Raw genomic sequence first — 24720 nt, 5'->3', positions numbered from 1 at the left:
GAGGGCCACAGCGGCCGCTCTCCTGAAGGGAGGCTCTGCGCGCCCCTTCCCGGCCTGGAGGGCCCTCAGATGGGATCTCCCTGAAATTTGGGGGTCACGTGGGGCCGGATGGGCCCTTCCTGAGGAGGCGGGGGCGGCGAGCGTACACAGGCCGGGGCATACACCCTTCTGCAGGAGCCAGCAGGGAGAGAAACGGGACCACCCTCCCAGCTGCTCCCCTGCTGCTTCGTTTTGTCCCACGTTTCCCACCTGCTTCCTGAATTCGGAGCTTTGGGATGGAGGGAGGTCAAGACCATCTGTCCATCTAACCATTCGTCTGTGTGTCCACCCACCCCTCTACTCAAGCACCACGGGTTGCCCACAGGCGGTAAACCCACTGCACACAGGAAATAGAGGGGTAAGAGATTCTCCTTCCCCCTGGGGGGGAGAAGACCACTGAACCGGAAGCTGGGGAATTCTCCACCAGGGGTGGTGGCTAAGCTGGGCCTTGAAGGTCAGGGAGAGGGTTTCTGGATGGAGAAGAGGAGGTGATTCAGCCACATAGGTGAGAGGGAGGAGGAGGGCCCAGGGCCTTACGTGGGCTGAAGGGTGCAGGGGAGGGAGGGGCAGCCAGAGGACTCCTCGGGGACCTGCATCTACCATCTCTCCCTCCAGTGAAGGGAGCTGTACCAGCCCCTCCTTATCAGTGAGGAAACTGAGGCTGGAGACATCGAGTGCCCTGCTGCGGCCCCACAGTGACACAGTGTCATGGCTGGGGCCGAAGGCAGGTGTATTAGACTCAGGTGGAGAAGGAACCTGGTCTTTAACCACGGAATGCATTAACTGGCAGCACTGGGCCAGGGGCAGCCCGTGTCAGCTCACAGTCCTGGACCCCCTGATGCCGGCCTGCCAGAAACATATGGGGTCTTTCACGGCCTTGGCTTCTACTCTGTGACCCTGACTTTCCTCCTGCTGTTTCTCCTCCCCACTCACACTCTGCTCTTGGGAGAGGGTCCGCCATCAGCCACCACCTCTGCGGTGTGTGGGAAAAGCCTTCGTCCCCGGAGGGGCTAGTTAGGGTCTACCAGCAGGTGGGGAACACTTGGTGGGGCCAAGCCGATGCTTCAGGGTGCCCGCTCCTCTCGTGACCCTCGGGGGTTGGGGCCAGAGAAGCCATGGGTCCAGAGGGTAGGGGCTCCAGAGCTCGGGCTATGCAGAGTTGGGCCAGGGACGGAGGTCAGATGAGCTCTGCAGAGAAACTGGTATGCAGCATTGGCCTGGTGGCTCCCCCTTTCTGGGTCTCAGTGGCTCATCTGTAGCCCGAAGCGGGGGGGTACAGACCCCTGAGGTGGTAGGGGCTAGGAGAGGCCCAGATGTGGGGATGTTGGGGTGGGACTGGGTGCATGAGGTGGGCCGGCTGGGGGGCCCTGGGTCCTCCACTCATTCCCATGCCCAGCCCTGCTGAGAGGCCCCCACTCCCCACCTAGCCACTCGCCCACCTTCCTCCTGCTGGTCCCCCCGGGGTCTTCAGTTGTGGGGGCCTCATACCCCACTCCAGCTGGTTGGAGTTCTATTAATATTTCAGTTTGATGAATTAAAGATTCTTTCTACCCTCCTTCTGATGTCCCAGGAGGGAATTAAAAACGAATCCGATCCAATCAAATGCCATTGAAATGCAGCCCACGAGGGGAGGAGCGGGTGGGTGTGGGCTTTTCTTTCCCAGCTCTGCTTTGTCCTCTTTGGGGTGTGTGTGTGTGTGTGTGTGTGTGTGTGTGTGTGTGATGGGCTGGTCTTTGTGAGGCGGGGACAAGAGGCAAGAGAAAACTGGGGCGGAGGAGGGCAAAGGGTATCTGCACGGTTGCCGCTGCCTTTAGAGGGGAACTGGATCCCGAGTGTGGCTCAGGTTGCAGGGAAACTGAAGCTGTGGGGTGGGGAGGGGCGGTGCAGCTGTGACCCCAGCCCCATGAGCTGACCACGACTGCCCCCTGCCCCTTGTGGGATGTTGGATGCTTTCCAGGTCAGCTCCACCTCCCTGGCTTTCCCAGGGTTTGCTGGAGATACCTCAGCAGTGAGGACGTGAACCTTGGAGATAGCGTGAGCGGGATCGTGAGCGGGATCGTGAGCGGGATCGTGAGCGGGATCGATGCTCCTGAGGCTCCGACAGCGGGAGGTCCTGGGGGTCATTTCCAGCTTTCTGTCCCGTCAGCTGTCTGGGTCCCCCTTTGGAGGGAGCAAATGCTGGGGCTTCCTTCCCGCACTGTCCAGGAGCTTCCTAAGGGGAACAGAGGCTGGAATACGTTGGGGGCGGGACTGACAAAGGGGCTTGCTGGCAATTTCCAGCCCTGCGGTGGATCGTCAGCCAGGCCCTGTGGCCTTTGCCTCTTCCCAAAACGGCCTGGGGCCCATTTGGAAGACAATCTAAGGCTCCAAATCACAGCGTCCTTTACACTTGAAAAGCCTTTCTCCTCCCGTACTTTCCTTTCACCCTCAAGGTGGCCTGAGTCCCTGCAGCATCACGATCCACACTTGACAGTTGAGGAAGGACACTGAGGCTCAAAGCAGGGGACTGGCGTGCCACAGCATCAGTGCAGTAGTGCTGGGACTGTCTGCAGCTGGGCGGTCCCCGGAGTGTGTGATTGAGATTGGGGACAAGTGTGGAGAAGACAGAGCAGAGCGAAGACATTCCCTGCCACCAGGGCCAGCTGGACCGCGTCCCCTCCTGCGCCTGTCACCTGGCTGCTCCCCCTGGTGCCCAGAGCCCTGCCACTCAGCCAAAGGAGCAGCCTGGCCACGAGGCACGGGCGGGCGGGAGGGGTTTTAAATGTTAATTGTATTTTGACATCCTGGCTTGTGACATCCATCCTAATGACATTTGGCTCGCAGCTGACAGCCCCCGGACATGTGGAGGGAGAGGGATGATAAGTAGTTTTAAATTGCAGTGTGGCAAAGAGGCTGGAAAATCCTGAGTCTTAAGAAAAAAGAGAGGGCCAGGAGCGGGAGAGGGAAGGAGGAGGTGAAAGTGGAAATCAAGGAGGAGAAAAGGGAAGGCTCCTTCTCTCTGGGGGGTCGGCCATTCATTTGTTTAACAAGTGGACATTTATTGGGCACCTACTGCATGCTCGGGGGCACAGTCTCAGCTGTGGGGGGGGGGCGAGGGGGAGGGTGTCAAAAGCCCCGTCTGGCTGTGCGCCCCACTCCCTGCGTGGCTCTCAGTGCTTGTAATTCCAGCTCCTCCGTCAGGGTCTAAGTGACGCTCCTCCCTGACCTCCCTTCCCTGCCCCCCTTGAGCTTGAGGCAGCGCCGATGCCTCCCTGGCTTTTCCTTTCTCCTGTCCCCTCTCTCTTCAGCCCTATGGGTGGGGAAAATGAGGCTGAGGAAGGGAAGGGGAAGCATCATCTTTCAGGCCAGGGAGCTCCAGAGCAGCCGGAAGTAGCTAAAATTGACCTTGGACCATTTGTGTCCCTTCACCCGCCCCACAACCACAGCTCTTCCCCTGCCGTCCACTTGCTGAACTTCCCCTCCTTCCCAGCTGCCTTGATCGCCGTGCAGGCTGGAAGAGACAGAGGCTCCCAGCCCAGCCTTTAACCTTCTGTCCCACACCCCCATTTTTGTGGGGTGCTCCTGCAGCATGGGTTAAGGTCTCTCTAGCAAGTTGGTGCTGAACGTCCTCTAAATCCTCACATACCTCATTTGGCTTCTGCCTCCGGTCCTGTGCGCTTGGGCTTAACAGAGCTGTGTTCCGAATCTGCTCTTTTTTTGCTCTCTGCTCTGTCTAGTCCCCTCTTTCCCTTTACAGGGGCCGGTGGGAGGGTGTGGGTATGACGGTGCTGTGTAACCTGGAAAGTCCTTGGTCCAAATGGAATGATACTAGGAGCATAGACCCTTATCAGAGACCCCTGGGGCTAGATCTTTTTGGAGTTTAGAAAGATAATAGGGCGCACATATCATATATTGTACAATCCTCCAGGAGGCCTCGTAGCAGTATCCCCAAAACAAATATGCTGGCTCCTATTCCTGCAGGGAAACAGAGTGTCTCCCACCAAGGGAGCCAGACAGTGGCAATGACTTGCTCTCACATCAGGTTTTGCAGCCAGATGAGTTTGTTGAAAACTTATGGACAAGCTTGTGGTGTTCAGAGCATTCTGGACTTTGGAATTGTGGAAAGGGGACGGCAGCATCAGCCGGCCCACGACTCCTCAGAAAAATCCCAGAGCTCATAGGAGGGGTCCTGGAGGTTGGACCCACACTGGCCTAAGGGAAGAGCAGATTCCCCGGGTCCCTCTTCTGCTAACCCTCAGGAGTGTCAGGAGCCTGTCCCAGAGCCCAGGCTGGGGGTATTTCAGAGTGCCCGGGCCCTTGACACTCAGTATCTCCGTGGGGCAAAGGAGAAGGGCTGGTGTGACCATGGGAGGCAGAGTAGGAATGACTGACCCCAGGATTCTTAACCCCGGGTCCCATCCTCTGACCCCAGCTCTCCACAACTCCTCCATGCCTGCAAAGTGACTTATGAGTCTCCAGAGAGCACGGAGCCATTGCCTTCTCTTGCAGTCAGCTTTTCATCCTGGAAATGTCCCGCCATTATTGTTTAAACCAACTCCCCCATCACAGGCGTTTCCGTCTAATGGCCTGGTTTAGGGGAAACCCAAATTGAGACCCATCAGACGCTGAGGTTGAGAGAGCGGCTGGGTCACCGCAACATGGGGACCCTTTATTAGGTATTCCAAGCCTGCCAGGCTCTCCCCTGGCCCCTGCACCTTCAAGTTCACTTTGATGTATTTCAACAAATTCTAAACTTCAGGATTTTCAAAGGCAGCTGCCCTCTCCTATTAGGATTCTTTGGAAATGGAGACATCCTCGTAGGAGTAGCTCCGGTGGGTTTGAGTTGCCAAACGCAGGGGGTGGGAAGGGGCGGGGAAGTTGTTTCCCTTACCAGGGAGATCAGAATAAGAGTTGGAAGGAAGGATCTGCTGCAGCACGAGGGAGTGAGGTCAGACTTCAGGAAGAACTTCCAGGTCAAAAAGCTATGAAGCACAGGGCCTGGGTGGCTCAGTTGGTCAAGCGTCCGACTCCTGGTTTTGGCTCAGGTCATGAATCTCATGGTTGGTGGGTCTGAGCCCTGCGTTGGGCTCTGTGCTGACAGCGTGGAGCCTGCTTGGGATTCTGTCTCCTCCTCTGTCTGCCCCTCCCCTGCTCGCTCTCTCTCTTTCAAAATAAATGAATAAACTTAAAAAAAAAAGTTCTGAAGCACACGTGTATTTTTATTTGCGTTAACATTTGTATTATCATTTTCTCTAAGATTGACCACCTCTTTCCCCTCCCCCAAGCCCCTGTCCCCCCAGTGCTAAAATGGTGTCTCCTCATCTCTGGGTAAGCGTGTGCACATGGGATTGGTGAGACTGGTGGATTAGAATGACCACCGTGTTTACCCCACTAGTGTCAATCAGGTCATCCTCTTTAAGGGTTTCAGAAAGAGACCCAACCCTGAATCCCGCATCCTTAGAGAAACCTGAGCCCAGCGCCTCTTCTCACTGATGGGGAAACCAATGCTCAGAGAGGCTGGGCCTGACTGCCCCAGGCCACACAGTATGAGCACCAAGGACCTAGCCTCTTGCTTCCAGCCCTGCGCCCCCCCTTCCCACACCCGGGCGCCTCCCAGTCAGGGTACAGCTTGCTGAACAGGGCATTTGGGAGGTCAGGCCCTTGCACCACCCGGCCTGGGCCAGGGCTCTTGTGACCTGACCCCTCTGCTGATCACTCACCTACAGAGGTGGCTCTGAAGCTCCCTTGTTTCCCCATGATGCCCCCAGCAACCCCGGGGGCAGGGGACACCAGTTGAAGTTCCTGGAGGGGCGTGTGTGTATCTGTATGTCTGCGTGTTTAGCTGTGTCTGAGGGTGCCCGTGTGAGTGCGTCTGTACACGTGGTGTGTGTGTGTATCTGAATGTATCTCTGTGTATGTGTCTGTGTTTCTGTGTCAGTCTCCATGACAAGTCAAGTCAGCCAAAGTCAGCAGGAGGGAGAAGTCGGCAGGAGAAGCTGGCTCAAGCTAGGGCTCACAGGTGAGCGTGGGCGGCTGACCACTCAGAGGTGGGGAGGCCCGGAGTGGCCCAGGACGGCTGCCCGGAAGAACTAGGCCTTCAGGCTGAGTACCTTCACACTGGACGAGTCCACAAACCCAGCCATCTGCCAGCCAACAGCGTTTCTTTTTTTAACCCCTGAAAAATATAGCCTGCCCAGCCTTCTGCGACACAGCTGGTGGGGGGCGGGGGGGCAGGATAATTATGGCCAGAGTGAAGGCAACACTGAGGGGCAGGGAGTGGGGAGAATGGCTGGGTTGGTTTGGGTTCTCAATAAACCGTGGCCCATTTATTTTCAGTTTAATTAATTAATTGATTAATTAAATAAAAAGATATTGAGGACAATATCCTGTGTTAAAAACCGTAGTGGCTCCCATTTACTGGCATGTAAACACAGGACTGGGTGCTGTGCGTACATTCTTTTATTCCCTTTTGATGACGGCCTGGCCAGTAGCTAACTTTCCATGAGTTAGACAGAGGACCCCCTTTTAGGCAGACATAGCCTCAAGACAGGACGTGTCACTTGTCAAGCCTGAGGGAGGCTGGATTTGAGCCTCCCAGCATTTCCTATTCTTGCACACCAGCCCTGCTCTGAGGTCAGCATCATGGTCCTTGTTCTATGGGTAGGAAGCTGAGGGACCCTGGCCAGGAGGACCCAGGCAGGCTGTTCTCAGGGACGAGGCCTCCCCAGGAGTGACTTGACTGTCCTGCATGCCCAGAGGAACGCACACTCTTGTGGCCTTAGCTTAAGTCTCTGTAAAATGCGCCGTGCTGAGGTGTGGGTGGCCACGGGCTGCACTCCTCAAGGGCAGGATGGTGTGCAGTCATTGTGTATTCCCAGGGCTGGGAATGGAACAGGATCTTGGCCAGTGCTGGTTGTGTTAAAAAAAAGAAAGAAAGAAAGAAAGAAAGAAAGAAAGAAAGAAAGAAAGAAAGAAAGAAAAGGCATGAATGAATGCATGATCCAGGCCCTTCCATCAGAGGCTTCAGTCTGACTGGGTAAATGAGACATGTATTTGGGGCCATTACATATGTCAGCAAAGGGAGTTCAGGCTTTGCCAACATTTATTCATTCACCAAACATTCACTGAGCTCACAGGCATCGTGCCAGGCACGGGATGAGCCACGGTGAACCAGTTGTGGTTCTGGCCTGGCATAGTCTGGGATACTGGAGGAGGGGGTGCCCGAGTGGGTCTCTGGGCAGGGGCAGGGGTGTTGGATAAGGGGTTTGGAGGGAGAAAGGGAAGACCAGTAGGGGGGAGGGTCATTCCTGCTATCCCCAGACATTCCTTTGACCCATAAGGGTGCTGTCTGCGGAAATTAGGGGTGGGGCAGTAAGAGGGGTGGTGGGTCCTCCCTGACCTAGGCACCTTTGAGCATCGGGTGGCACTCTGCAAATCAGCCAGGAGGACTGAGGTACTGATGGGGAGGCAGGCCACTGCGAGCCACTCTCCCCCCAGCTCCCTGACACTGTGCAGCACACCCTCCCCGGGACAAGGACAGTCACACGTCACAGCTCTAATTGAAGCCGCTTCTGCAGTCTGGGACGAGATGCTCTTGTAATCCTAAGAGGGCTGAATGGCTCCCTCCCTCTCTTCTTCCTCTTCTTCTTCTGCCTCTAAGGCCAGACCTCCCCCACGAGTTTTTTCAAGCCCTCCCCCCCCCCCCCCCCGAAGGAGGAGAGCTGGGGCTCCAGCCTCTCCCCCCGGGTTAAGGGATTCCCTCCTGGGCTTGTGTTAGCCTGCCCGCCTGGCCACCTGTTACACTTTGCAAACCAGTGCTGGAGAGAGAGAGGAGCAGGCTGTGGGCCATGGGCTGGGGGTTCCCCTAGCCTGGCGGGGTTCTGGGGCCTCAGCGGAAAGGGACCTCTCTGACAGGCTGTGAGATTGGGGGCAAGTTCAATTGCCTCACTGAGCCTCAGTTTCCCCCCGCGTGGTATGCTCGAACCAGGAGCGGTGGGGCGTGCAAATGAACATGCCACATGGGGGCACACGCCACGTGCATGCGGATGTGTGAGAAGAGGCCCTGCGGGTGGGGGTTCTAGTGACGCACGGGGGTGGGGAGGAGCGCAACCCCTTCGCATCGCAGTGCTTTGCTGTACTTCTCAGGGTGTGTGTCGGAGGCTGTGTTGCCTGCCCCTCGACCTTTGGAGTCAGGAGGGCCCCGCCCGCCACGTCCTGGGGTGGCTGAGCTGACACCCGCAGGGTGGGGGCAGGGGGCAAGGAAGGGGGCTTCCGGGAGAGGGCGCCGGTGGGGCGTGGTGGGAGCGGGGAAAGACCGCGGGGCGGGTGTGGCGGGGTGGAGGGGCGCTTGGAGAGCTCCGGCCTTCCCGCGGCGAAGGTGCGGGGTCGGAGGTGGGCTCCCAGGTGCTCTCTCTTTAAAAGGCCGGCGGAAGCGCCGCGCGCTTGGCCCGCACTTGCAGCGCAAACTTGCCGGGCTGGGCTCGCGCCTTCTCGAGTGCGGCAGCGGCAGTGGGCGCGGGGGCTGAGCGGCTGCGGTCCCCTCGCCCCCTCGTGCTCCCGGGCGCTCCCGCCCCCTCCCGCAGCCTCCCCTCTCAGCGTCTTCCTCGCTCCCCCTGTCTCTCGCTCGCTCTCCAGCGCGCTCTCTCGCTCGCTCTCATTTTTTCCTGCTGCTGCTGCTGCTGCTGCTGCCGCTGCCGCGGCGCCGCCAGGCGCCCGCATCTCGGCCGGCTGCGCTCGCCAGTCGGCTCCCGCTCCACTCCTTTCCCCTCCCGGAGCCCCCGGCTGCACCCCGCTCCCCGGAGCCGCCTCGCCCGCTCCCTTCGGCTCGGACGCCGGGCTCCGCGGAGCCGGAGCAGGGCTGGCCGCGGCTCCCTAGCTCGCTCGCTCGCTCGCTCTCGCCGGAGCGGCAGCAGAACGCCGCGCGCTTGGAGGCGGCTCCGGCCGGGCAGCCGCCAGCTCATCCCCGCCGCGTCCGGGACTCCGGGCGGCTCCGCGCCCGGCTCGGTCCGCAGCGTCAGCGCCGTCCGCCGCGGCCCCGGCTCTGGGCAGCGCGAGCAGCAAGCCGCCGCCGCCGCCTCTCTGCGCCCCCGGGGCAGGCGGGAGCGCAACCGACCCCTCGCCGCGGCTCAGACCTCGCCCGCGCGCGGTGAGTTGTGGCCCGCGGGAAACCGGCAGAGGGGACCGTGCCCTCCGGCCTCTGGGGCGCGGGCTGCGGCGGGGACATCGGGGCTCGGGGAGGTGGCCTCTGACGAGCTCCCGCGCTCAGGGCTGCCCGGAGGAGGGCCGGGGGATCTGAGCCCTCAGGGCGAGAGGGCGCGGGACCGAGGCTGGAGGGTCTCCCCGAAGGCCCCCGAGGGAGGGAATGGGGCAGCGGCTTTTTTGCGGGCCTGGGGGAAAGTGTCTCCGTGTAGGGGTGTTCTGTCAGGTTCTACCGGATGGGGGGGGGGTCGTGCCAGCTCTCAGGTGGGGGCGGCGGCATTAGCGCGCCCCCTCTGCGGAGGGGCAGGGCAGGCGGGGGCGCGGGGCGTTATTTGCACCTCTTCCCCGCCGTCTCCCTGCGGGAGGGCAGCGCCAGCCTCGCGCGCCTCGGCTCCTTTCCCGTGCACCGCGTCCCGCTCCCCTGGCCGCCCCGGCGCCACCTTCGCCACCGGCCGAGTCCCCGCTTGCTCGCGGCCGCGGCGGGTTGGGACGGCGCTCCAGGGTCTGGGGTCTCCCCGCGGCCCCGGGACCTCAGGGTCAGGTTCTCCTCGGATACTCCCCACCGACCCTCTCCGAGACCCCGGTGAACCCCCGGCGGGGGCGGGTGGCCAGGCCGTGTGTGTGTGTGTGTGTGTGTGTGTGTGTGTGTGTGTGTGTTAGGGGGGGGTCCCCTCCCGGGTCGGGCTTCCCCGGCGCCCAGGAACTGGAAGCGCCCCCTCCCCGCGCGGGGGCGGGGCTGGGAGGTGGAGGCCCGGACTGAGAGTGGCGCCCCCGCACAGGGGCGGTCTGAGGCTGTTTGTGCTGAAATGGGGCGGCGGTAGCGGCGGCAGGGAGTCCTGAGGCCCGAACGTACGAGCGCCCCCTGCCCCCAGGCCACGAGTGACACCCCTGCCTTTAGACTTAAGGTCCTTTTTAGAGGAGGCTCCTTGCCTCTTTACCCCCTCTCAGCGCCATCCCTGCCCATGGGTGCGGGTAAAGCTGCTTTGCGGGACTGGGCTGGGCTTGCCTAGTGGGGGGTCCGAATCCACGTGTCTGTTAGAGCGGTGGTTAGTCTTTCTGACCCTTTGTCATCTGTCAGAAAGCTCTCCGTGATGGCTGGGTGGGGGGTGGGAGTACTGTGTGTGTGTGTGTGTTCCCATCGTAGTCCCCTATTCTGGGGTGACAGTGGGGGCTCAGGGCAGGCAGGGCGGCCAGTGTTCTAAGTCTCCATACTGGACACCCCCTTTCCACAGCCTGGTCCTCAGCCTCACATCCCTGGGGCCAGCTCATGGTGGAAATGAAGGATGTTCTAATTCCCATCTCCCCACTCCCCCAGGATGTGTGCTGGGTCTGCCCCACTGTCCCCCCTGAGATCCACCTGGAAAGCTGGGCCGCAGGCTCTGGGTCTGTGTCCTGAGCGCCCCAGAGGCCTCAGGGCCTGGGTGGGAGAGAACTTCAACGAAGAGGTGAGGATCCCCGGGAGGTCTTTCCTGGTGACCTTTCCTGAGGTAGCAGAGAGAATTCCTACAGAAGCTCCTGGGTGTGGTCACCTTTCCTGGGCAGGCTCTGGGGGCCAGTGGTGAGGGCCCCTGAAGAGGGCCTGTCTGCAGGGGAGAGTGGGGGTCAGAGCCCTGGTCTCCCTCCCTGGTGCCCCCAGAGGACCACTTCTGGGAGGGCCTCTCTAGCCTTGAGTCAGAGTCCTGTCCTTGGCTTGGAGTGGGGGGCTCTTGGTCTGGGTTGGTGCCCCCAAGCCTCTGCTTAGCTTGGATGGGCATGCCTGCCCACAAATGAATTAAGTGACCACTGTTTTCACCTTCCTCCAACTTTTTGTCTTTTAGCCATAAACTTTCCCCCACCTGTCAACACCTTCAACCTCTCAGAGACAAAAAGACCAGAAAGTTATAACCCTCTGAGATGTAGTCACTGCCAAGGGCTACCCCTCCCTGAGACATTTGCATTTAAGAGAGGCCCAGAGAGGGAGTTGGCGGTGCTTAATCCCGAAGAATGCTCTACTGGTGGTGATTCTCCGGAGAGAGATGTCTGGGATGGCAGGGGGGGTGGGTGGGGCACACAGCATGGCACCGAGAACAGGTCCCGAGCAGGCTGAGGGGGAGGAGGCGAGGCGGGAGCACGTCAGGAGTCGAGCTGCTTTCTCGGCCTCAGTGGCCTAGCGTAGGCCGCTCCTGTCTTCCTCCCTTATCCCTCCTCCCCCACCCTGCGTCTGGGCGGCTTCATTCTGTTGGAGGCGTGACGTCCCCAGGAGGAGCGCCTCGCACAGCGGCAGGCAGGCATCCTGAGGTAGGTGAGAGCACAGGGAGCCAGCGAGCGAGCGAGCGAGCGAGCGAGCGTGCTGGCGGGCAGGGTTGGGGATGGGCCCAGGCCAGAAAATCTCTGAAGGGTCCCCAGCCCAGCTTCCAGGATGCTTGGCCACACCCGAACCCACCGTGCTGCAGGGGGACAGCTGGCAGGAAAGGATGGGACCAGGACCCACGGGTTTCTGAGCTTTATAATTACAGCCTTAGACGCATCCTCTCCCCTAGATGAGTGTGGAGCCGGCAGCCCCTAATTACCACCCACCCCACGACATCTGCCCACCCTGCTGTCCTCCCCTGCTCGGCCGAGAACCTAACTTTGCGGTGGGCAGGCCCCGCTGGCAGCCTGGGCAGATGGGCCTGCTGGCTGCTGGCTGGAAGGTTATCTCACTTCTGCAGAGTGGAAGCTGCCTTTGCTGCCCGGGGAAGGTGTGTGTGTGTGTGTGGGGGGGAGCTGGCATCAGGACTCTGGCTCTGCTCACTGGGGCTGGCATAAGAGCTGCTGGCTGTCCAGGCCCACCTGAGGGAGGAGGAGGCCGAGGGGCTTCCCTTGGTGGGCAGCCTGGAGCCAAGGACACCAGCTTTCTGTTGCTCCCACCCAGCCTGGTGCTGGCTCCTGGGGAGAGCAAGAAGGGCTTGTTTTCGTGTCAACTCTGCCCTAGTTAGCAGGGGACTATCAAAAATTAATTTAGAGATTTCACTGCCTTTGGCCCTTGCAGAGTGCAGGCTGCCTTTTCCCTGGCTCTTGGGAACTCTGTTTCTTTCTTGGCTGTGCACTGTCTCCGGCCTCCGTCCGTCCTCTCTGCCCTGCCTCTCTCCCAGTGTCCCCCCCTGCTGCCTCTGGGCCCAATCGGAGTCTCATAACTCTGCATTCTAGACAAGCTTCCTTCCTTCTCCCCCCCCACCATTCCCCCTCCCCCGCCAGTCCTCGAGTCAAGCTCCTGGACTTCTGACTTCTGCCTCAGGTCCTTCCTGCTCCCCCGCCCCTGCCCCAGCCTGCTTCTGAGAGGGAGGGGTATCAGCAGAACTGGCTCGGAAAAGACGGGCCTACCCCACAGCCCTGCCCACCCCGCCTCCTAGCCTGGAGGCCTGAGAGATCCTCTACTGTCCTGTCCATGTTTCTCTTGGCTCCTTGGAAAAACGAGCACCACAAGGATAGTAAAAATCACCCCTTAAATTAAAGCTGATGACTCCCGTCGAAATGTTTTATTATTAACCTCACCGTTTAGCAATCTCGTGGCAGCAGTGAGGCATAAATATATGTGTACACACGTATATTAAATAAATTGGGGAACGTGGTGCATAATGACATTATCTGGACCCCATTCAATTAAGGTAGATATTATCTGCGGTAATTGGGAAATGCCAGCCCATAATGACAACCCATGCCATTCTGGGCTGAGCCACGCTGACGAGCTGGCTGTGGAGTCTAGTTAGGCCTCCCTGTTCTGGAGAAAAGCACTGGCTGCCCATTGGCTGTGTTGCTGGGAGTCCTGGGAGAACCCAGGCAGCTGCTGGTCCCAGGCTGGGCCACCAGAATGGGGACCAGGAGGTTGGGTCCTGCGCTGTCCCCTAAGCTTAGCCCTTTCGCCCCTCTGCTTCTTGGGGAGACAGAAACTAACCCCCGGACCTGTTTGCTGGTTGGGGCTGTGACTTCTAGTAAAAACACCGTCATTGCTACAGGGTGAGTTTTAGATTTTGAATATAGAAATAAAGACTGGGGAGTTGACTTGGTTTCTTGTTTCTAGTGAGTGATTACTTCGTGGGTGTCACTGCCCCTTCTCTGTGCCCGGCCTCAGTGTGGCCTAGGGATGGAAGTCTCGCCCACAGCCGTGGTTCATGGCTGTGCAAGACGGTAGAGTTTGGGCTTTGACTTGCTAAGCCAATGGGACCCAGCCTTCCAGGGCAGTGCTGGAGTGGGGTGGCGGGGAGCTCTGATTTAAGGAGGGGGGACAGGAAGGAGGAGGAGAGAGGAAGAAACCGCATTAGCCATGAAACCCACAATAGCAACAGCTGCAAACAAAGACACTTGCCCACTTGGATTGTGCCAGAAGCCTGGGGAGGGTGGTGGTAGGTGGGGGTGGGGCAAGTTGGGGCAGGAAGGAGAGGCCTAGGGGGCTGCATGGAAGTGGGATCTGGTGGGTGGAGGAGATTTGGGCTCTGGTTCTGGGAGAGGGGGAAGGTCAGGGTTGGGCATTTCCTGGGCTGAGCCGGTGGGACGAAGGTCTGATGAGATAGCCTGGCTTTGCCCTCCAAATGACGTGAGCTGCTGTGGCCTTGGCAGGCGGCTGCCTTTTGAGCCTCAGGTTTCTCTGGTCATGAATCCTTGCCTATCACTGGGCTCACAACCCTTCAGTGGACCCCCATTTCTCCATCCCCATGGGTTTTGCTTGATCTTATATTCAGTGCCCTCTCTGACCTCCTCTCCTACTTCTGCCCCTTCCCATTGCCGTCCAAGTAAGCTGGCTTCCTTGCAGTTCCTTGAACAATGAGTGCTAAACACAGGTTCAAGGCCTTTGCACTCGCTGGCTCCCTGCTCTTTGCCTGGGGCAATTTTCTCCTGGAAATGGCTGACCCCTTTACTGTTTTTGAGTTTCTGCTCGTGTGCCACCTTCTCAGAGAAGCCTTCCTTGACTCTCTTTTTCTGAAAAAGCCCCTGGGTCTTAACCTCCCCCCTTACCCGTCTTAGTTTTCTTCACAACCCCTTGATTCCCTGAAGTGCCACACATTTTCGTGTAGTACGTGTATCGTCTTTCCTGTGCCGCCGCCCCCCACGCCCCGTGGGATGTTGGCTCCCCAGGGCAGGTGCTGGTGTCTGTCACTCCCAGGAGTTTCCCCAGAGCCCAGAGCAGGTGCTCAGCACCTGAGTAGGTGCTCAGCACATATCTGAACGTGATGTTGAATAACTGAGGGGTCATGGCACGACAGATTGTATTCTATGCCTGACCACACAAGGGGGTTATAAGAATTCAGTGCAAGGTCTGAGTCCTACTCTGCGTCCACTGCAGCCCCTCTACCCTGGGCTGCCTGCTGGCTCTGGGCAGGGACCTGGCTGTGTCTTGTTGTTTATTGAGAATTTCCTGTGTTCTGAGCCTTGGGCTAGGCACAGGGGATACAGAGATGAGGGTGGTCGTCCATGCAGGCCCTTAAAATCTTCCAGGCTCATCATTGCCAAATAGCAACAGAGAGAGAGAGGTGTTAATGTGGAAGAAGGAAGAAACAGGAACTTGGCTAATCAGGGCAGGCTTCCTGGAGGAGGAAGGGTCTCAGTTGATACCTGAAGGGTGAGAGTCACAGGGAGGGAATCATAGAGTGGGGGAAGCACGGGCAATGGATTTGAAGTTTTCTCCTCCTTAGTTTCTGTCGGCATTAAGCTAAGGAAATGCTTCCTCTTCCGTCCTGTCTTCCTTCCTTTTCTTCTTACCTTCCACACATATTTCTCCACTGTCTCCAGTCACTTCTGAATCTGGCCCTTGCTGTTTTGGTGGAACAGGGAAGGGATGGCCTGTGGAGTGAGATCTGGGGTTTCTGTACTTGGGAGGGTTCCTGATGCAGGCTGGTGGGCTGGAACTGCTGGGGGACATGGAAGGAAGGGGGCAGGGGGCCCAGACGCCCACTGTGCCCTCTTCCTTGCTCTTAGAACGCGGCCTGGCTCAGGGAGTATCTAGGAGAAGGGCTGCTGTTTCTATTAATATTGAAACTGATGACCCGGGAGAGGGGGTGGGAAGAGCCCAGAATCATTCACTCCCATCACATCATTCATTCACTTTCACAAACTTCCACTGTGCCAGGCTGGGGTGCAGAGATGTCAAGACGAGTACAACACGATCCCCTCCAGTTGTGGTCCCTGTGGGGAGAGGGTTGGGCTGCGGGGGTTTGAGGGAGCTCATTGACCATCCACCTTTCCCCACAGACTGGGAGTCACACGGGCAGATATCAAACCACGGGGCCTGTTGCTGGTGCAATTGGAGGGGGAGGAAGGGGGGTGCAGCTTCCTATTACCTGCTCCTTGGGTCTAAGCCTTGTCCATATGGGAGGAGACCATCCAGCAAAGCACACCTCTGTGTGGCCAGTGCGGGGTCCCAAGGGGGATAGGAGAGAGGTGGCCGCAGAGGTGGCTTGCCGTCCGGCGTCTCGGGTCCTCATGGGCTCCTGTGGGCATGGGGTGGTACAGGAAGGATTGGGGAGGCCTCCGGTTCCCTCTCACCTTTTCCAGCTGGGGACCGGAGCTTCCAGACCCTCCTGTGGAAATGTGAGATACTCATCCATTCCCAATGCCCCAGCTTTTCTGAGCACCTGGGCTGGGCTGGGCCCCTCTGAGGCAAAGGTGAATAGAGATAAAAAAACGTGCTGGAGGGACCATGGAAAGGCTGAGGGGAAGGGGCTGCCAGCAGCTCTGGAGGCATGGCTCAAAGGAAGGCAGAGGACAGGGGGCCTGGGTCTCCCGGCTGAGCCTGGAGGGGTGAAGAGCCACAGCTTGAGGGTCCCCTCAAAGGCTGAAAGCAGGAATGGGTTGCTCTGGAGGTGTCCCCCCCCCCCCCCCCCCCCCGCCCAAGCAAAGTGCAGGATCAGTCCCTCTGACTCTGCCCTTTACTTTGGTGTTTGGGAGAATTCTATTTCCTTAGTTTTGGGAGAATAAAAAGCAGCTTCGTGAAAAGTAAATCAGAGTAAATCACGGTGCGTCTCTTTGGATCTGGTCATTGTTCCGTGGTTTGTGGTTCTTCCTGGCTCAGGCCCTGGTTGTGGGAGGAAGGATTTAGGTTAGACGTGAGGAAGCATGGGGTCCTGCTTGTTAGGACTTGGAAGGGGTCACTGAGGCAGGTTGGTGGAGTTTCTCCCTGCAGGCCCACAGATAGCAGAGAGGCCCTCAGATGGTGGGGTGGCTGGGTTGGGGGGGGGAAGGGTCCACTGCAGCCACTCCCCGGCTCTCCTCACATCCCCTTTCCCTGAAGAGAATGTTCCGAAAAATGCGGTTGGCCAGTGAACTGTTGTGTGCGGAGATGACCGCGTGTTCTTCCCTCCACTCCTCATCCCTCCCTGCCTGCCTGGGGCCAGAGATCTGGCAGGGGGCAGAGGGGAAGGGAATACAGGGGTTGGTGGAGAGAGGTGGGGAAGGATAGAATAAGAGGCCCCACTGGGAGTGGGTGGGCACACTGGCATAGACCTGCCGCCTTCTTGGTGACTTCATTTGGGGAGTGATAGATCCCCTCCCCCCAAAATGTCCAAGGTATGAGCTTTCCTGGCTCTTTTAGAATTCGGGGTGTGGTCTGAGGACTCCAAGCCTCCCCTGATGTGGCCCCCCTTCCCCAAGATGGAGCCGCCCTGTGGGGTATGGAAGGACGCCTTGCTCCCCCCCACCGCCCTACCCCCAGCCTCTGCTCTTGGTGGCTCCTTTCACTCTCAGAGTATTTTTACTTTTCCCTTGTTCCTGTTACAGGATCAAAGGAAGGAGGGGAGGCTAAAAGAGGCGGTGGTTTGCCCAGCTCTTTGGAAATGTTCAGGAAAGGCAGACCTGGCAGGGCTGAGGGGTGGAGAGGGGCCCACTAGGCAGGGGCCAGGCGCAGTGCTGGTGGAGGGAAGCCGGAGGGCAGTCTGGCCAGCCTGGGGCAGGGCCTGGGGCCTTGGGGTCTTGATTCTAACCCTGCAAGTATTTGTTTTTCTCCTCGATGAGGGCTCCTTCCTCCATGCAGCCTCCGCCCTTCCCCATCGTGTATGTGTGTCTGTCTGTGGTTTCTGGGGTGTGTGTGTGTGTGTGTGTGTGTGTGTGTGTGTGTGTGTGTGTACATGTGCCTGTGTATGCACATCACTCAGTCTGGAGGGGCTGGGGCTTCAAGGAGAAGCCCTCACGAAGAATCTGGAAGCCTGAGCAGGGCCTGACCATCAGAAGCTGCTGTTCATTGGTTTCCCAGCCTGAATCTGCCCTGCTGCGGCCTCGGCACACAGCCTGTCACGATGCCAAAAATCCTTCCACTTTGAATTCAGGCAAACCAAGCCTGAACTTGTAGGCTGTGAGACTGGGCAGGGCCCGAGAGCCCCTCTGGGCCGGCGTGGTGGGGGGTTGGGGGCAGGGGCCCGCGCGGCGCTGTGTGCCTGGGCCGTGGGCCACTACCTGAGGTTCGGAGCCTCGGCTTCCTCGTCTGTGTGGTGGGGATAGGAATACCGCCCAGCTCCCGGAGGCGTGAGCGTCACCTGAGAAAACGTAAGCGAGGCCCTTAGTGTAGCGCCTGGCACTTGGCAGTATGATGTCATTTGAAGTTATCTCTCCGTGGGCATCAGAGCACTTGGACAGGACAGTGTTTCATTGTGCGGTCTGTCCCACCCAGGGGATGGATGCAGGCCCGGAGGTGACTCCTTCCCATCATTGTCACAACTGAGAATGGCCTGCAGGGGCAGTATGGCCACTAGACTGCATCCTACTCCAAGCCTTCCATTTTATTTTATTTTATTAAAAAAAATTTTTTTTTACACTTATTTATTTTTTGAGAGACATAGAGAGACAGAGCACAAGTTGGGGAGGGGCAGAGAGAGAAGGAGACACAGAATCCGAAGCAGGCTCCAGGCTCCAGGCTGTCAGCACAGAGCCTGACGTGGGGCTTGAGCTCACAAACCGTGAGATCATGACCTGGGCCAAAGTCGGACACTTAACGACTGAGCCACCCAGGTGCCCCAAGCCTTCCATTTTAGAGATTTTGAAATTGAGAACCTCTAGGGGATGGCAGGACTGTGGGCGCTCTTGAAGCCTTCTCCAGTTTCTCTTTTCTGAATTGCCCAGTCCTGGCATCAGCAGCTAGTGCCCACATGGCCCTCCAGGAAAGCGAGCTGTTAAATTCACCCACATGAAGGTGTAGGTGAGGATGACAAGTCCGTACAGGTGTAGCCGTCCCCTCCCCGCATTTTAACAGCTTTCACTCTTAAGCCTTCCTCTGAGCACTGACCCCCAGTGTTCAGTCACTGGATCCTGGCTTCATGGGTGAGGGTGGTTATTAGGAAGATTTCTTGCAGGCTTCCCCAGGTCTCCCAGTATGACTGGTGCTGGCTTTGAGTCCTGACCCATCTTGCTGTGTGACTTTGGGAGAGTTATGTGATGCCTCCGGGCTATCGGTTCACCTGCAGAGTGAGAATTAATAGTTGTGTTCTTGGCCTCTGAGGAGCTAATGGGTGAGGCAGCATTTTGATGAGGGGACAGATGTGAGGTGAGGATCCAGAGGGCGCTTGCCAGAGAAGCCCAGGAATTGAGGCTGGACCCTTGGGTGCTGTACCCTCTTCGCTCCTCTCCTTTCCCCAGAACCGGAACAGTCAGTAATTCCTGTGTGGGGGGAACTACAAGTGGGGGACGGGTGGCTCCGAGACCCCGCTTGGCCTTGATGCAGGGACCACATCGCTAGGAAAACCTCCTGATCCAAACACAAGCCCTTCTTCCAGATGGCTAGGGAAACTGAGGCATAGAAGTGGCTTGCTAGTCTTCATCTGACAAACCCCTTGGGGCCGGGGGTCCTTAGAGTGAGGCCCCTGGCCAATCCCTGACTCAGCTTCTAGCTCTTCTCCCTGTGGCCTTCTCAGTTGAGGGGAGGGAGGTTGCTGGCTTTGAGAGGGAGGCTGGGGCCAAGGAAGGAACCCCAGGGGAAATTAGCCCAAATTAGCAGCGAGAATGAGGAAGAGCTGGTGTTGTCTCTTCTACCCTTGCAGATAAATATTTAATCACAACAACAATAATAATGACAATGATCATGATAATGTGCAGTAGCTCAGGCCGTAACCTGAGCCCCACTCTCAGAGGGAGGAAGTGGGGGAGAGAGAAGGAGCAGCAGAGAAATGGGAGAGATAAAGACCAGCAGAAAGAGGGTGGGGGAAGGAGGCCAAGCACATGACAAGGAGGCTTGCCTCTTGAGCTGGGAGCCCCTGGGGTTGCCCTCTGCCTGGGGTGGCAATGTGAAATTTGCATTGTTCCAGGAGGAGAATCCGGGAACCGACAGCCCCACCTTCTCCCTGGCCTTCAGAGTTAGCAGCTCTCAGCCTGATTTCTTCTGCAGGGGGCCTTGCTGGCTTTCCTGGTCTCTCTCCGAGTCCCCAAGGAGCCTGAGTGTCTCTGGTTCCAGAGCTGGCAGCTGGGAAGCTGGGCTCTACACAGTGTTTTGCTTCTCACTACCTGTGTGACTTGGGCAAAATGCTCTCTTGCTCTGGGCCTCAGTTTCCTCATCTCTAAAATGGGGTTGGGCCCTGCAAAACTGGTTTCTTGCTACTCCTTCATGTGGGTGAGCAAGACCTCTCTTCTGCCCAAGCCAGTTCCAGGCTGTTCCTGGGAATTGCGCTCTCTGATGCCTGGGTTTCTGATGGCAGTGGGTACAGGCCTTAAGAAGTCTTCAGACATGACCTAATTTCTGCCTCGGGCTCTCCCACTTGAACCAAAGTTGAGCAGCAGCTCCAAGAGCCAAGTTCAGAGTTGTGGAGCCTGTGGTGATAACCTCCAGCGTCTCCTTCTCTCAAGCTCCTGATGAGCGATCAGAATAGCTAATGTCTTCTTTGGGCTTCTGTTTGATTCTCTCTCTCTCTCTCTCTCTCTCTCTCTTTCTCCCTTCTAAGGTTGATAGGAGGAGAGCATTGGAGCTGTTTTCTCCTTGATGCCAAGATACATCAAGCTAGGAGCACTCTCCTGTTTTCACATTCATCCATCAAGAACAGGCCTGCAGGACGTGGGGACCAAGACTGGAGCTCTGCTGCTCCCTGGCTACTCCCTGTCGCCCATGGGCATGGCCTGTGTCGGCAACTGAGCACTGCCTGAGTGGCGAGGAGCACCAGCATGGGTTACCCTGTTGGCCGTCCTTGGCCACCCTGCTGCTGAAGCTGCCCCAGAGAGACTTGTGGGGGCTGCCCTGCCCATGCTCACCCAGGCTGCGGGGCTAGGGGCCTGCCAAGGCTAGGAGTGGGGCCCGCCATTCATGGGTCTCTAGGGATTTCCGAGATGCCTGGGAAGACAGGCTGGGGCTGGTGGTGGGCCCGGCTGCCTCTTTGCCTGCTCCTTAGCCTTTATGGCCCCTGGATGCCTTCCTCCCTGGGGAAGCCCAAGGGCCACCCCCACATGAATTCCATCCGCATAGATGGGGACATCACACTGGGAGGCCTGTTCCCTGTGCACGGCCGGGGCTCAGAGGGCAAGGCTTGTGGAGAACTTAAGAAGGAAAAGGGCATCCACCGACTGGAGGCCATGCTCTTTGCCCTGGATCGCATCAACAATGACCCGGACCTGCTGCCCAACATCACGCTGGGCGCCCGCATTCTGGACACCTGCTCGAGGGACACCCATGCCCTCGAGCAGTCGCTGACCTTTGTGCAGGCGCTCATCGAGAAGGATGGCACGGAGGTCCGCTGTGGCAGTGGCGGCCCACCCATCATCACCAAACCTGAACGTGTGGTGGGTGTCATCGGTGCTTCAGGGAGCTCGGTCTCCATCATGGTGGCCAACATCCTCCGTCTCTTCAAGGTTAGTGCCTGGCTGGTTGGCCCCAGATGTGTGTTTCTACCAACAGCCCCAGCCCTCCACACCCAGGGTGCCAGGCCTGGCCAGCTTCTTTCTCCTGTTCCTTCCTGGACTCTGGGGAAGAGAGTATGTTTCCCAGGGAGCAGTATATGAGAATTTGGGGGCAGTCCTATGGTCAAAGCCTAGGCTCAGCAGAGTGGAGGTGTCAGGGAGGGACCCAGCGCTGTGGTGCTGACCATGGTGCTGAAACAGCACACGCGGCCTGATCAACTGTACTCCTCAGTGGGGAATGCTGAACCAAGAGGGGAAAAGGAAGTGCTGAACAACAGAAGGGAGGAGGAGCTAGGAGGACACATGTATGTATATATAAAGACAGAAAGATGGATACATGGAAATATAGGTAGATAGAAAGGTAAAGAGAGTAAAAGATAGAGAGAGAGATAGATAGAATCGAAATACAAATGTTGGAGATTGCCAGGGAGAAAAAGCAAGACTTTTGTTTTGACATTGTTTTCAAATAATTGCAATTCCCAAGAAAGATATGTTTTTCTTCTAGTAGCTGAGAGAGCCCTGTGTGGCCCTCCTACTCCACCCCAAGATAATGGTTAGAAAATGTGTCTTGATATTTTGGATGGGGCATTGGGCTACGGAACCCATAGAGAATGGATGAGGACAGGGAAAGGGCCTGGAAGGAGCAGGCAGTCTCTGTTTCTGTTGCCCTTGGCCCCGAACTAGGCTTCCCTTGCTCATTTCCTTCCTCCTGCCCTTCTTCCTTGCACACCTTTCTCCCTTTCCTTCTGGAATCCTTCCCTGCCCCCTCCTTGCTACCTCCCTTCCTCTCTTCCTGGGGCAAGAGCTGCTGATTTGCAATTCAATTGGAGCCAAGTGCTTCGCTAAGCTGCTAAAACAACTGAAAGCTACCGGGTAGAGAGAAAAACATTACCAGCATTTTACCAATAATTATGAGCCGCTCTGCTCTCGGAGCCTGCCTTGTTTGCTCTGTGTGTTTGTGTGTGTGTGTGCGACTGCGTGTGTGTGTGTGTGTGTGTGTGTGTGTGTGTGTGTAAGTGGGGGGGAGGAGGGAGAGAGAGAGGGAGGGAGAATGTGAGGAAAGAGGAGGAAGAAAAGCCCAGAGGAAGCTGCTGGGTCCCTCCTTCACCCTGGTGTTAGGCTCTCAGCCTTTGGAGATGGCCCCTTCTCTCCTCAGAGTCTCCAGAGTTAGGTGCAGTGGGCTGAGAGAGGCTGTCTGGGCCCATGCAGAGTGGGAAGTCTGAGGCTGAAGCTCTCTCACCTGGACCTTTTCTGGAGTCCATTCGCCCAGTCCCATGATGCATCCGTACTTGGGGGCATTTTGGGGAGCGTGGATAGAAGTGGGGGTGAATGGTGTGGAAGGTCACCATGTTGGGGATGGGGGTGGGGATGAGTGGTAAAGAAAGGAAGCTAGAGTTGTCCCGTCACAGTGTGGAGTGGGGGTTGGAACTTTGTGGGGCCATGTGCTGTGCTGTCTCACCTATAGGCCTTCTTTCTGGAGTGTTGGTTTTACTTGGTGGTTTTATGAAACACTGTCTAGGAACACTATCTTAATTTTCCAACAAATGGATGCATTATGAAGAATGCAGAATTAAGATGAAGGAAACTTTGCAATAGATAATCTGAACAACCTCTGGGGGGCTGTGCTGCCTGAGGTCATTCCTGGTAGATGGTTTGGGAATGGGTAGCCTGGTCCAGCCTTCCCACCTGCCCTGTTTTGCATTGAGGAGTGGAGACCCAGAGCGGAGGAGGAAGCCGGGCTCAGCTGCTCAGGCCAGGGCCTGATGATGGTGATGCCTTGGGCTAGCTGAGTCATCACTTCAGCCTGCCTGCCCCAGGCCTGAGAGGTGAGGCTACTTTGGCCATCAGCAGAGGGGACAAGCCCCAGACTCCTTGTCAGTCTGTCTGGATGGGGTCTAGACCCCCAGCCTTGGAGAAGGCCAGACCACAGATGGGGCTGCTGCAGTTTCCTTATTGGAGCTTTTTATTAAACACTTTTGGTGACTCTGGATGTTTTAATTTTTTTTAATGTTTATTTTTGAGAGACGGAGACAGAGTGTGAGTGGCGGAGGGGCAGAGAGAGAGGGAGACACAGAATCAGAAGCAGGCTGCAGGCTCTGAGCTGTCAGCACAGACCCTAACACAGGGTTCGAATCCATGATCCATGAGATCATGATCTGAGCTGAAGTCGGATGCTCAACCGACTGAGCCATCCAGGCGCCCCTACTCTGGATGTTTTAGAAAACAGCCTGATGGGGCCCTGGGGGCTATGACCTTGGTGAGTGCCTCCCTGCCATCTCCCAGGAGCAAGCCAGTGCCCACTTTATAGGGAGGTAGAGAGGATCAAAGGAGTGGAGAGGTGTCACGTGACACAGGGTAAAGGCTCCAAGAATGGTGAGCATGTTCTTGGAAACATGGATATTTTGGGATGAGGCATCCAGTGACCCCACATGGGAATGCGCTGTGACCTCTGTGCTCACCCCTCTTTGGTTGGAGAAAGGTCTCTGGTGGGGTGAGGGTGCCTGGGCCAAAGTGCATCACCAGCCAGGGGCTCACAAGTGTTTCATTTTCCCTGCCCATCTGGTCACCTGTGAACATGGCCCAGGCCTCAGTTTTATCTGTGCCTCCTCCAATTACAGAGAGATGAATGGGTTGGGGCAGACGGTCAGGAGTCTCCCTAGCTGCTCAGAAAGAGAGACCGGACAGGGGCGGGGGTAGAGACCTGGGAGGAGAGAAGGAATGGGGGACAGAGGGGACATGTTGGGAAAGGGAAGGGAGGGGGAGGGCACGGAGATGGGGACTGAGCCAGAAGGAGTCAGTCATCTGTGGTCTGCATTCCCTGGGTTCCTTTTAACAGCGTTAATGTTCCAGGCTGGCGACAAGAGGGCTCCTCAATAATTAAACTGATAGAAATGAGAGGCTGGGTGAGAAACTTAGAAACCATTTACAGAGGCAAAGGGAGCGGAGGCCCCAGGCTGGCGAGCATGAGGGAGGGGCACCCAGGCAGGGACAGCAGCTGTGTCAGGTGTCTATTTCAAAGGGCACCACTGCAGCCCTGCTCTGCCAAGGCCAATAAGTGGGGCCTGCTGGGAGCTTCCACCAGAGTCTGTGATTATAGCTCCCCTTCCTCTAAGAGGTGAATTTCCTGTGCACAGTTCAGAGAGGAGCTCTGGGCTTGGGGACACTAGAGGTGATTTCCTGCCTGGCGAAAAGCTAATGGGGTGCAGTCGGGGCCAGGGGGTGAGCAAACCTCCCAGCTACTGGAGCTGGAAGGGCCAACTCCCCTTCGTATAGAGGTGGAATCTGACCCCTGTTAAGTGACAGGGCGGAGCTAGAAGGCAAGTCCCCAGCTCCCAGGCCTGACTCCTTCCAGACTGCCTGTCCAAATAAACTGGGTTGGAAGTGAGACTCAGGCCTTTGTGGGGACCAGAAGCCCTGACTCTGAGTAGTCTTGGATCTGACTTGATAGCTTATATCCCTTACTTCCTGTCCCTTCATCCTCGTTTTGGCTCTCTTCCGGAGACAGGGAATACTGATAGGTGTAAAGCATACCTTTTGGAAGACATCCTAAAGCCTGAGGATGTGGCCTATGTAGTGCTATGTTGGGACAGCCCAGGTTTGGGCGCCAGTTAGGCCTGGGTTTGAATCTTCATGCCCCCAGAGTTCACTCACCATATAGGGCATTTGCACCGAAGTGTGAATAAGCCA

General features: G+C 57.5%; 1 protein-coding gene across 2 annotated transcripts in view; it reads left to right on the top strand.

Moving 5' to 3' along the window:
* The first annotated feature begins 8983 nt into the window (after positions 1-8983).
* The window catches only part of GRM4 (glutamate metabotropic receptor 4), a 115105-nt gene continuing 99368 nt past the window's right edge, over positions 8984-24720 (top strand). The window contains exons 1-2 of one of the 2 annotated variants that reach the window (XM_042938486.1): positions 8984-9163; positions 20088-20985. In XM_042938486.1, coding sequence (XP_042794420.1) covers positions 20467-20985 — 519 coding nt within the window. In that variant the 5' untranslated portion in view covers positions 8984-9163; positions 20088-20466. Of the gene's footprint in view, positions 9164-10352; positions 10662-20087; positions 20986-24720 lie in introns of those variants that run through there. The other variant, XM_042938487.1, reaches the window with a different exon arrangement.

Source organism: Panthera leo, chromosome B2, assembly GCF_018350215.1.
Source record: "Panthera leo isolate Ple1 chromosome B2, P.leo_Ple1_pat1.1, whole genome shotgun sequence".
NCBI classification, from domain to species: domain Eukaryota; kingdom Metazoa; phylum Chordata; class Mammalia; order Carnivora; family Felidae; genus Panthera; species Panthera leo.
The sequence above is the reverse complement of the archived record's forward strand: the minus strand, read 5'-3'. Positions and strand labels throughout refer to the sequence as shown.